This window comes from Symphalangus syndactylus, chromosome 8 (genome assembly GCF_028878055.3).
Source record: "Symphalangus syndactylus isolate Jambi chromosome 8, NHGRI_mSymSyn1-v2.1_pri, whole genome shotgun sequence".
In the NCBI taxonomy this organism is placed as follows: domain Eukaryota; kingdom Metazoa; phylum Chordata; class Mammalia; order Primates; family Hylobatidae; genus Symphalangus; species Symphalangus syndactylus.
The window spans coordinates 118,707,529-118,720,574 of record NC_072430.2 but is presented as its reverse complement, the minus strand read 5'-3'; the positions used below and the strand labels follow the sequence as shown (position 1 = coordinate 118,720,574).

At 33.6% G+C, this 13,046-nt stretch overlaps 1 protein-coding gene across 7 annotated transcripts in view; it reads right to left on the bottom strand.

The window, feature by feature from the left end:
- SPAG16 (sperm associated antigen 16) overlaps window positions 1-13,046 on the bottom strand; it is a 1,161,742-nt gene that overhangs the window by 273,484 nt on the left and 875,212 nt on the right. Inside the window, exon 15 of one of the 7 annotated variants that reach the window (XM_063645683.1) lies at window positions 2,012-2,098. The exons of the other annotated variants lie outside the window; for them this stretch is intronic. Coding sequence (XP_063501753.1) covers window positions 2,030-2,098 — 69 coding nt within the window. The 3' untranslated portion in view covers window positions 2,012-2,029. Of the gene's footprint in view, window positions 1-2,011; window positions 2,099-13,046 lie in introns of those variants that run through there. 7 annotated transcript variants of the gene reach the window in all.

Here is a 13,046-nt window from a genome sequence, read left to right as displayed (position 1 = left end):
CGCCTTGGCCTCCCAAAGTGCTGGGATTACAGGCGTGAGCCACTGCACCCAGCCAAATATAATATTTTAAGTAATAGAAATAAGTTTGCATTTAGATTTGATAACTGAAAGATACTTGGTAATGGAAGAACAGCTTAACTATATATCCAGTTAGCTAGTGAGGCAGATGTAGTGTCTATTATAGTGTTTGGAGCATAGTAGAGCTCAACAAAATATTTGTTAAGCTGATAGATGAGTAATGCCTCCTCAAAGGTTACCTAAAAGTTTTATTTTTGTCCAAGTCCTTCCAAAGCAGTCTTGCGGTGAATATTAATTCTAACCCGATGGGTCTGAATCACTTACAAGACAGAAAGCAATGGAAGAGGCGGAGAATCTAGAACCAATACTTAGAATATTCTAATGCCCTGTATCCTTCTTCTTTCTCCCATTTCAGGAAAATTGGAGGGCCATCTGCCAATCTCCTTCCTCGAGACAGAATAAATTAGAATGTTGTTAATCCAAACTGTGTAGTTTGAGTTTTGAGGGATGTGGAGATGGAGAGATGTGGGAAGGAGATTAGATGACAACCCGGGGAAAACTCATTTTATCTACAATTTATGACAGTCAAGCTATAGTTAGGCATTTAACCTAAATTAAGAAATACTTCAAAGAAAATGTATTTAAAGACAGGTGAGATTTCATGACAATCTTAATGAGAGTCAGGACTCAAGAGGTTTGGAAATCTCTAAAATGCAATTCTGGTTATCATCGGTAGTAGTACTACTGATCCTGAGGATGGGAAGGTACTGAAGGTAGATGTGCAGAAAGCTCTCAAAGAAGTTCAGATTGAGATCTATGATTGTTTCTCTAACTGCATCTCCAGCATCCAGTATAGTTCTTACTACATGTTAGGCATTTGGTCTTTGAATAAGCAACTGAATGAATGAATGAATGAATACAAAGGGAATGGAATGAAAGTAATCAACGTTGACTCTATGTGATTTAAAATAATTTGTTTCAAAAATATAGAAATATAAACTGAGCCAAAGCCCAAAAAAATGCGTTGTGGTCATAAGACTCAAATGAATTTAATTATGCCAGTAGAATTTAGCCAAGTGGACAAAGGGTACAGCTGAGATGAAAATGAATAGTCATCACTCCTGATTGCCTCTGTTAAGCTTCCCACCACCAAATTAAAGATCCTATAATGAGAAAACCATATAGACATGAAGTTAATAATAAATTAGAGAGTAGAATAACATAAGATCAATCTAGCTTCATCTAGCCTGCTGAGAGTTTATAAGAGAAAAATTTAGCAATAGGTATCAAGGATCACAAAAATGTCCAAACTTTTGAAACTTTTAATATTACTTCTGAACTTTATTATAAAGAAAAATGTATTATGAAAAAACTAATGTAGCATTATTTATAAATACAAAATGGAAACAAGTGAAATTTCAAATAATAATCTAATATGGAAGAAGTAAACCTTGGGCTGTGGTGGATTCAGAAAACTGCTCGAGGCAACTTTTATACAAACTTGTTATCAACAGCTGCAGAGAGAAAAGCAGACTGAACTACTATCTCTCTGCACAGAGGTTCCAAAAGTATTTATATATGGTAAAACAAAGAAAGAAAAGGAGAAAACTGGAATGTTAATGAGGTCATTAATAATTTAAATAAATAATTAAAATACTATTTTATAAGCCAATAGTATTCCTTAATATAAACATATCTTATGGCTGTGTATAATTTTTTTAAAACAAATATTTCAAACTTGGGCATTATCTTAACTTTTAGGATTACAGGGCTAGTGCTCAAGTTAAGAAATACTATATAGTAATATAATTTTATATATGAAAGTCCCTATGTCTTTATATTGCATCTCTAAAAGAAATAGGATATTAACCTATTTTGTAAGACTCAGGTCCAATTTGATTGTAGTTTGAACCTTCATCCTGATGAGTCAGCTAAGTAGTTTCTTGGTTCAACTTGCTGGGTTTTATGTACATATATGTTATATATATAAATACCTTTTTCTTTTGGAAAGTCAATTTACTGAACAGTAAAAGCATTTTAGGCCCAGGACATGTTTCCTTTCTTCAATGATTCCTCGAGGCTGAACAATAGAATACATATAATATTCTGTTGTCAAAGAGTTATACTGCATACTAGAAAAATTAAATGAATGATGTTACATCAACTATGTATACATGAGAATGTTGTAAACACTAAGTGTAGGAACTTTGTTCTGTTTGTTTAGCAGTACATTCTAGTGACCTAGAATAAAATATAGTTTATGTTCAATAGATAATTGTAGAATGAGTACATGAATATCTTAGATAAATAATTATAAAGCCATTAAAATCACAATTATAGAACCAATGTAAAACACGGAAAAATTTATGCCAAACTGTGGTTACATTAATTAAAAGTATATAATATACATGTACAATGATTAAATGGGGAATTACATCATTTATAAAAACTTTTGTGTATTTTTATAATCCTTTAATACTTTAAATGTGAACAATAACTACAAATAATTAAACTCCTCAAAGATAACAGTTATATATTATTCAAATATCATTGCCAAACATATTACTATTTATTTCATGAGCTTTTAATTCATTTTATTTTACTTTACTTTTAAATCTTATTTTTGAGATAGGGTCTTGTTCTGTTGCCCAGGGTGGACTGCAGTTCAATATTGTAATCTCAAACTCCTGGGCTCAGGTGATCCTTCCACGTCAGCCTCCCAAGTAGCTGAAACTACAGGTGTTTGTCAACACCCCCAGCTAATTTTTTAATTTTTTTTATAGACAGGGTCTCGCTATGTTGCTCAGGCTGGTCTCAAACCTGTGGCCTCATGTGATACTCCCAACTTGGCCTGCCAAAGTGCTGGGATTATAAGCATGGGCCACTGTGCCCAGTCTCATGAGACTTCAAAATATATCACTGGTACAAGCACTGATACTGAGAATGGGAAGGTACTAAATGTGTTTGCATGGAAAGCTCTCAAAGAAGTTTCCACTTAGGTCTGGAGCTCTTTCTGTAACACTGAATCTCTAGCACCCAGCACAGTTCCTGCTACATGTTAGGTATTTGATTTTAAATCACTAATTGAATGAATAAATATAAAGAAAGTAGAGAGTAATCAATGTTGATTGTATGTAATTTAAAAGAATTTTTTCACAAATATAGACATTTAAATAAGCTAAAACTCAGAAAAAAATGTTTTTGTGATCATAAGACTCAAAATCATACATTTGCACAATACTTTATAGCTTATCTTATAACATACCTGTAAATAATGTCACAGCTGACTCTCACAACTATATGATGAGTCAAACTGTGATTCTACCTCATAATATAAAACTAAATATATTCTAGAAGAACTAAATAATTTATGGAAGGACGCTGGTCAAGATGGTCTTAAAAGATAACTACGAAATGAGACAATTAAAAACTAGTAATAGCTAACACTAATTGGGTAATTACTATGTGTCAGTCAGAGTTCCAAGCATTCGTATACAGATATATACATATATCAGGTAATCAAAAAAAAAAAAAACCCAAAACTATGATGGAATAGGTGATCACCTCCATTTTATGGATGAGGAAATTGAGCTACAGAAAGCTTAATTAACTTGCCTACAGTTCACACAGTTAAAAAAGAAATGGCCAGGATTTAAGGCCATTTGGCTTTAGAGTCACTAAGCTGTACTATGTCTCAAAGACAGAGTGGGGCTAAAAAATGATTTTTAAAAGTATGAGGGCTTGAAGAGTTTGAGGACAGGATAACAGGCATAGTATGCACTAAGTAAAAACAGAACAGAAACACAAAATAGAGAATAGAGATGAAAACATAGGCTCTGGGTTTTGGGTTTGGAAGCAGACTGGTCATTCAACTTGTGCAGAATAATAAAGAGACTAAAAGAGCTTTGTGTCAGATGGAAGATAAACATCAATTTACTGCTAAAACCATGGCTGGAATAAGATTTCCTGACAAAATGAAGCTGAGAAAAGTTGCCGGCTAATGCTGTTTGAAGCTACAATTTTTGTGAATCTATACATTTAAGAACTCTAGAGTTAACACACAGTCTCGCCACCTGGACCTTTACCAAGTAGCATACTCAGTGACTGCATCTGTGGTTTCAAAACCAGAGGGCAGGTTTCACCTACATTAAACGTAAAGCCTATCCTAGGTCACCCTGGAGCTAGGGGCCTGGGAGACCTGGGGCAGAGGAGATAGTTACAATACTGAAAGTTATGGAAGGGTAAGCACAAAGTAAGAGGAAAAGAAATAAAGGGAGTTAAAAGAGATGATCAGACCTTTTACTTACTCAAAAGAAGCTACCAAAAATTTTCCATAACATGCAAAGAGATCTAAAGCTAATATAGTCAACAATTGGAAGATAAAAGTGATCTGTATAGATTAAAATTATGAAAGACTGAAAAAGATTTTAAAGTGTGAGTCTCAAAGATTTGAATAAAGAGCTAATACTCATTAAAGAAAAAGAAATGAAACAAACATAATCTAAAATGACTTGAGAAATCCAAGAGAATTAAAATGTTAGTCATTGAAGAAACAGGGCTCCATAGATAGGATGTACTCTATTCTAGACAAAGTTGAAAAGAAAGTTAGTGGATTGGAATATTATAATCTGGAAAATTTAGCTAGATTGTAGACACAGAGATTAAAAGATAAAAGCATGTAAACCACTAAGAGACTTGAGGGTGGGAGTGGAGTTACATATTCCAATATAAGTTTTATAAGCATTCCAAAAGAAGATAATGTAAAGACAGTCAGAACAGCAGTACCGAAGGTGTAATGGCTGAAACTTTTCCAGAATTGAAGAAAAATATAATATCAAGACTAAAATTGCACTCCAAATATTAAGCATAATGCATAAAAATAAAACTGCACCTAAACACACTGTAATGAAAAATGTGGGATATTATGGGCAAAGAGATATTTACCTACAAGGGAAAATGACAGATTACCTATTTAAAAAATTTTAAAGACATTTCAATTAATTTTTTAAGTAGATATTAGAACCAGTGGGATAATGTCCTCATTGTATTGAGGGAAAAAACCTCAACCTAAAATTCTATGCTTTAGTTAAATATCACTTTGGGTTGAATGCATTTTCATTCAATGAATAAAAATGTTTAAATCTAAATATCATATGGAAAGAAGTATTAATGTTTGTATTTCACCATGAAAAAGTAAAATCCTAAGTACAGCATGGGTCAAAATATATTATGGTGAGCACAAATATTTAAAAAAATCAGTAATTTTTTTTTTTTTTTTTTTTTTTTTGAGACCGAGTCTCACTCTCTCACCCTGGCTGGAGTGCAGTGGCGTAATCTCGGCTCATTGCAACTTCTGCCTCCTGGGTTCAGGAGATTCTCCTGCCTCAGTCTCCTGAGTAGCTGGGATTACAGGCACACGGCATGATGCCCGGCTAATTTTTGTATTTTTAGTAGAGACAGGGTTTCACCATTTTGGCCAGGATGGTCTCGATCTCCTGACCTCGTGAACCACCTACCTTGGCTTCCCAAAGTGCTGGGATTACAGGCATGAGCCACCATGCCCAGCCAAAAATTCAGTAATTTTTAATCAAAGTTGATGTAGTTAAAATCAAAGACAAAATGCTGAATCCAAACCCTAACTCTAATTCTAACCCTAACCTAATCTAAATCTTATCTTAAGCAAAATTCAGGAAACAAGTTAAAAAGAAGCAAATAAAACAAGATTAACAGAAAATACAAGTTATTGTTATGGCAATACCAATACAGAAATATATATATCTCTCTCTCTGTCATATCCACCCACCCCCCACCCCCCCCACACACAAATGGGATATACTTAACAATTAAAAGTAAGAAACAACTAAAATAGTTTAAATAATGAAGAATACAACTATGTGCAATTTACAAGAGAAATATTAAAAACAAGCAGAAACAATAACAAAATTCCCAAAATATTCAAGAGTGAAAATAAAGGAATAAAATCATTAAATACTAATTCCTAAGAAGCTTGTAGAATATCAGTGTCAGAAAAAAATAATTATAGTAAAGAAATTACTAGAGTCTATTACTAAAGAATAATAAAGGGAATACTCTAGCCACAAGGTATACCTAATAAATTTATATGTAAAGACAAATGACGTTTTAAAATATTTTAAAAGTTATCATGAGTATAAAAATAAATTACTTTCCCAAATAATGGGGAAGATTGTAATACAAGTCCATCAGAATGCTAGATAATGCAAAAAAGCAAAGATATACAACATTTTACCACCCCTTCAAAAAACAAAGCTTGATCTATAATGGAAAACAGTATTTGCCAAATAAATAATATCATCAAATATACATGAAGTATGTGATAAGCCACAAAATAAATTTCAAGAAATGACAAAGAAGTGTTATAAAGGCCACATTTTATTACAATGATGCAATTAAATTAGAAACTAAAAATTACACCAAAGCATCAAAAAAAAGTTTGGAAGCTAAAAGAAAAAAAAAAAAACAATGTAAATTACAAGTATGGAATTGGTGACAAACAAAAACAAAAAGAGAAAAAGGAAACTCTGCTAAAATATTTAAAGAGATTTATTCTGAGCCCATGAGAGTAACCACATGCTGGGGAAACACAGTCTCAGAAATCTTGTCAAAGTGTGCCCGAGGCAATCAGGTTACAGTTTGGTTTTATACATTTCAGGGAGACAGGAATTTCAGGTAAAATAATAAATCAGTACATGGGAGATACACACTGGTTTGGCCCAAGATGGCAGGACATCTTCAAGTAGAGGTTTATAAGTCATAGGTGGGTTTTGGGATTTTTTAGTTGGCAATTGGTTGAAAGAGTTACGCTTTGTCTAAATACTTGGAGTCAGTAGAAACAAATGCTTAGGTTAAGATAAAGTGTCTGTTATCTGTCATACGGTGCCATGCTAGAGTCAGGTTGGAAAGTAAGCCACAGTATATTGGGCTTCAAACAGGCCTCAAAAAAGGCCTGTTTAACAAGATGTTATGGCTTGTAGGCTTGACTTTACCCAGGCCCTTAGAAAGGAATGTGAGCAGGAAGAAAAGCTCAGAGTTCAGTGCTCAGAATTAATCCAAATGAAGGAATTCATATTATATTTGTTGAAGGAAGCTGAAGCCATTATTAATAAAAATTTATAATTTCAGATGCATTTTTTTAAAAAGAGAAAATTAAAATAAATATATTAAAATTAAATTGAAGATGCTCTTTTCTACAGAATAGAAAAGGTAGAAATAATTAATATATGATGAATGAGAAGCAAAATTAAACAAAGTTATTAAAATAATAAGAGATAACATCAACAAAATCAAATGCTGGTCTTTGAAAAGAACATATAGACAGGCAAACTGAAAGGTTTGTCAAAAACAGACAAAAATAATCACAAAGAAAAAAGTCATAATCAAGCAACATCAGGGAAAAGAGGATAATTAAAAATATGGTAGAGATTAAAGAAACCACACCAAATGCTATGAAGGACTTAATGTTCATTGTTAATTCTTCAGTAAAATGGCATTTCCAGAACAAAATAAATTTAAAAATCAACTGGCTATAAACTTTGAAAAAATTGTCTTAAATATAACAAAAAGCAATACAGGAAATAAAGAGGAAAACCACTAAGACAATATAAATATTGCTCTTGAGATCTAGACAGAAGAATGATTAAACACCCGAAAACCTTTTCACTGACCCTACGAATATAGTTTAGTGAAACAAATTCAAACAGTGGTTTATTTGGAGTAGATCCACTTAGCTTGGTTACCCAGCCCAAGATCACTCTAGTGGTCATAGGTTTGCTATCTCACTTTTTTTGAAGAACTGCCTCTCATTTCCTACACTGTAGCTGGTGTCCTCATAGAAACTCATCTCCCTGGATGGAGTCATTATTTAAGGGGTAGGAATCTGGCTCAGGTAGGAGCAATAAGATTACTTCCCTGTAGTTTCCAAACTAATATTGAGAGAGATAAGCTATTTCCTCTCTGATTAAAAGGTTTCAGAAAATGTGTAATATGCATATACATGTGTAATCTTCCTTCTGATGCTCAGGTCTAGTACAATAAAGAAACTAATAAGAGTAAGACCATTCAGGAAGTCAGGTGGTATTTGAGTTTTGGTTCCTGCCAAATCTAAATGCCAGTTGCCACCTGCTCGGTCTGAAGTCTAGGTTTGTGAGCTGAAGAAGTAAAGGATGTATGGTCTTCACATATGCCAAATTGGTATATTGACTATTTTGAGATAAAAATATTGGATAAATTATAGTTTCAGAAAAAGAATGGCTGAATTGTCTTTTCCTGCATGCAGCAGGCTTTAAATATTCTTTTGCAAGGGGTGCTTTCCCAGTACTAGGGTGTGAGAAGAATTCTTATCACCAGATACTGGGACTTAGCCTTGAAATAGGCCTGAATAAATAATCTCCCCCAAATAACCCTTATCTTCTACTAGCTTTACACCTCTCATGTATCTCCTAATATCTCCCCTAGAACTTACTACCCTAGCCAGGTCCCCTTGTTCTGTAATTTCTTTACAAATTTATGTTTTTTATCTAAAAAATATAAAAGCATTTTCTTTTGGCCATTCCTTTGGACTTTGCTCTCTGATGAAAGTCGTCATGTAAATGTAAAATTAATAAAACTTGTGTGCTTTTCTCCTGTTCATCTGTTATATCAGTTTGGTTCCTGGACCATCCAAAGAGCCCACATAAGAATAAAAAGGTGGTGGGAGTGATCTTTCCCTCCTCTATAGAGCCAATGAACACCCTAATTTTGCTTAAATTAGTTTGATTTGGGATTTTTTAATTCACATGTCCTATTTTTTTCTATCAAATTAGAATAGATTTTTAATGACAGCATTGATGTTGATAAAACTGCAATACAATCAGATTTGTATTACTGGTAGATATAGTAATTGATAACTAAAATTAACAGTTTTTCGTCATAACATCTGCTCAATATTTATAGGATTATTTTTTATGTGCAACAATTATATTTTACAAATGAGGAAAATAATGTTTAAAGAGGTAAAGCGACTTCCCTAAAATTACCTAGTTAGAATGATTTGGAGTGTGGATTCAAGCCCATGTATGGTTAACTTCAGAGTCCAAGATTTTATCCACTGTATTACATTTAATTTTTTCAAAACTAGTATAGTATATCACAAATGTTTAAAAATATAGAAAATATTTCCCCATTAGGATACATTAAATAGTCAATAAGATAAAAATTTCTCTCATAGATGTTCCTCACACTATTATTTATAAGCTAAAACTGTAGAAACATAAAAAATTATCAATAGATAAAACATATATATACATAATATATAAAATTATAACATGTATAATTATATAGCTAAACTATTATTTTGGCATTTCAAAACATATATGTTATTAGATAATATATATATGTTATTAGATAACATATATATTATTAGATAACATATATATTATTAGATAACATATATATGTTATTAGATAACATATATTTATGTTATTAGATAACATATATGTATGTTAGATAGATAGATATATGTTATTAGATACATATATGTTATCTGATAACATACATATATGTTATCAGATAACATACATATATGTTATCAGATAACATATATAAACATATAACTAAACTATTATAATGGCATCGCCAAAGATTATTAATGACAAAAAATACGTAGTTCAATGAAAATAGCAGCATGCAAAATTGTCTATGTTGTATATATACACAAAGCATATACTGAAAATAAATCAGAAATGATTATCTTTAGGTAGTAAGCCAATGCACATTAATTTTATTTGTTCTTTTCAATTTAAAAAATTAGATTTCATGAAATCATCATACATTAATTTTTATCATCAGAAAAATATTTTTGAAAAAAGAAATAATGAAATCAAAACATCACACACAGTACCTGTCAAGTGATCTAACTTTTATTTTCTAAAATTCTGCTATGCAAAATGGGCAAGTAAGAGGGGTCATCAAGCAAATGGCAGAGATATTAAGTCCGGGAAACATCAGCTGCCTTCAATATGTGAAGGTAATGACCTGCAACTTGGTATTAAGGTATAACTATAATAAAATGTTTAGGCTCATTAGGAGGAAAATTAGTATTTCAAACATTTTTAGTACTGATACATTAGCATGTCTCTTAGGACAGGCCTATGCAGCATTAAGCAATAGCTCATTACACCATTTCCTCAGTACTCTAATGGCACAAATAAAGCAAAGAAATTATGGAATTAGAATGGAAAGAGAAGGTAAGATTTGGGAATGCTTAGAAAGTTCAAGTATAAAGAAGAAGAAATATACAGCACTGGAAAGACATGGATAAGTTTGTAATTTTGGGTGTATACTTCTTTCCTATGCCATCATCAGCCTGTTAGGCATTAACAACTACCGTATCACCAATCATGCTCCATGGATAGGAGCTGGAAATCTCAAAAATAATTACTGAGCAGCTAAAGTACACAACACAGCACTACATCATTACAATAACTTGTACAAAGTGATTTACATGTACTATCTCATTTAATTCTACATATCTATGGTTAGGTACTGGTATTGCTCAATGTTACAAGTGAGACAACCAAGGTTTATGTAATTAAACCTGCCCAGGGTCATTTGGTTAGCAAAACACAGGCTCGGAATTCAAAACCTGATGCTATGGTTTGGATATGGTTAGTGTGGCCCCACTAAGTCTCATGTTGAAATATGATCCCCAATGTTAGAGTAGGGCATGGTGAGAGATTTTTGGATCATAGGGGTGGCTCACTCATGAATGGTTTGTGGTCATTCTTGTAGTGAGTGAGTTCTCACTCTGTTAGTTTCTGTGAGAGCTGCTTGTTAAAACCAGCCTGGCACTACCCCTCTCTCTCTTCCTCTCTCTCGCCATGTGACATCTACACTCCCCTTCTCTTCCTGTCAGCTCCCCTTCCTCTTCTGCCATGAGTAGAGGCTCCCTGAAACCCTAACCAAAAGCAGATGACAGCACCATACTTCTTGTATAACATGCAGAACTGTGAGCCACACAAAGCTCTTTTCTTTATAAATTGCCCAGCCTCCGATATTCCTGCAATCGGCAGACTATAGAAGCATTGCGCCAGTATCTGCTTCTGGTGAGGGCTTCAGGCTGCTTCTCTTCACAGCAGAAGGCAAGGGGAGCCAGTGTGTGCAGAGATCACATGGCAAGAGAGAAAAGCGAGAGAGAGAGAGAAAGAGACAGAGAGACAGAGAGAGAGAGAGAGAGAGAGAGAGACAGACAGACAGATAGAGAGAGGAGGTTCCAGGTTATTTTTAACAACCAGCTTTTGTGGGAGATAAGAGTAGGAACTCACTCATCCGCTCCCTCAGGGAAGGCATTAATCTATTCATGAGAGATTTGCTCCCATGACCCAAACACCTCTTACTAGGTCCCACCTTCCAACACCATTACACTGGAAATTAAATTTCAACATGAGATTTGGAGAGGTCAGACATCCAAACTACAGCACCTATGAAACCACTTAGGTGCATAAACATGCATACTTTGTTATTGAGGTAAAACACACCAAAACGGCTAATAGAGCTTTAAGAGCATATCAACAAGTACCATATGTATTAACAAAGAACAAATCAAGCAAGCAGGTGTTTAAATTGACAAGGCAGAAGAGTAACTAGAAATAAAGACAATGTATATAAAGCAACTAATATTTACTGAACTCTACTGTGACCCTGGCTTGGACCAAGAGGAAGAAAAACAATGAATATACACCCTCAGCAAGCTTCTGGTTGATTGTTAGAGACAGGAGTAACTAGGCAATTACAATAGAAGAATTAAATGCTAGAAGTAGGTATTGTTTAGAATACAAATTGATCACCTAATTCAAGACTGTAGAATCTAAGAAAGTATCTTCTAGGAGCCGAACCCTAGGATAAACTCATCAGGTGAATACAGCTTTCTGGAAATGTAATGTTTTAGATAGATTAAGATTATGGACAAATATTAATGAAGAGAAGGCAGGAAGGCGTCATTTTTATTGAAAATGGCACAAAGTTAGAGCACAAAGCAGAAATTAACATACTACTCCATGGGGAATGCGGTGAATTAACGATGAGGTTAACAACGCGTAAAAATTCCAAAGTTTCTGGAGCTCACACTGAGGAATGTAAATTTTACATATGATGTAAAAAAGTTATGTGTTTTGTACATAAATATTGATACTTTAAAGGGAATGTTGAAGGCCACTAGTCTCAGTAAGTTAAGAAGGTATTATCTAGTGCAAGATTGTGTCTCTGAGATCCTGAAAAACAAATGAAGATTGCTTTCTTGTGGTTTTCAAGTTTGTTATAAGTAAGAGGTTGACTGAATTCGGGCAAATTTGTCTCAATCTATAGAACAGATTGAGATATAGAACCTATCTTTTCATTCATCAAACAAATATTTATGGAGCCTGCAAGTGTTCGGCACAGGTTTAAGTGGTGGACAAGCCTCACGGAATGGGCACGCTTCTGTAAAGAAATATACAATAAATTAAATAAATCAGTAAAGTATGTGGTATGTTAAATGTTAAAAGCTATGGAGAATTTTTAAAAATGTATACAAGGAATGTTTGGCAGACAGGGTGTTGAAACACAAATAGCCTGTCAAGACTAGGAATGTGTGACCTTTGAATTAAGATCTAATAGATTTGTGGGGCCAAGTTATGCTGTGAGAATAAACAGCTATTCAGGAAGAGGGAAGCGCAAGATCAAGGGCCCTGAGGCAGAAGCGCTAACAGTAAATAGGCCAGTGTAGACTTCAAAGTCTTTTAATATATGAAATCAGGAAGGAACTGGTGCTATGTGTTGAATTGATTCAAAAAAGCGTGGATTTGGAGATCAGTCAGAAACTATGAGTCGTCATTAAGTCCAGATTGCTGGAAGCACAAAGAGTATTCTCATGATTTCAACTATTATTAAGATGTTTATGACTTGAATCTACATCTCCAATTCACAACTCTCTCTTAAATTCCAGGTCTTTATTTCCAACTACTGAGAGCATTTCT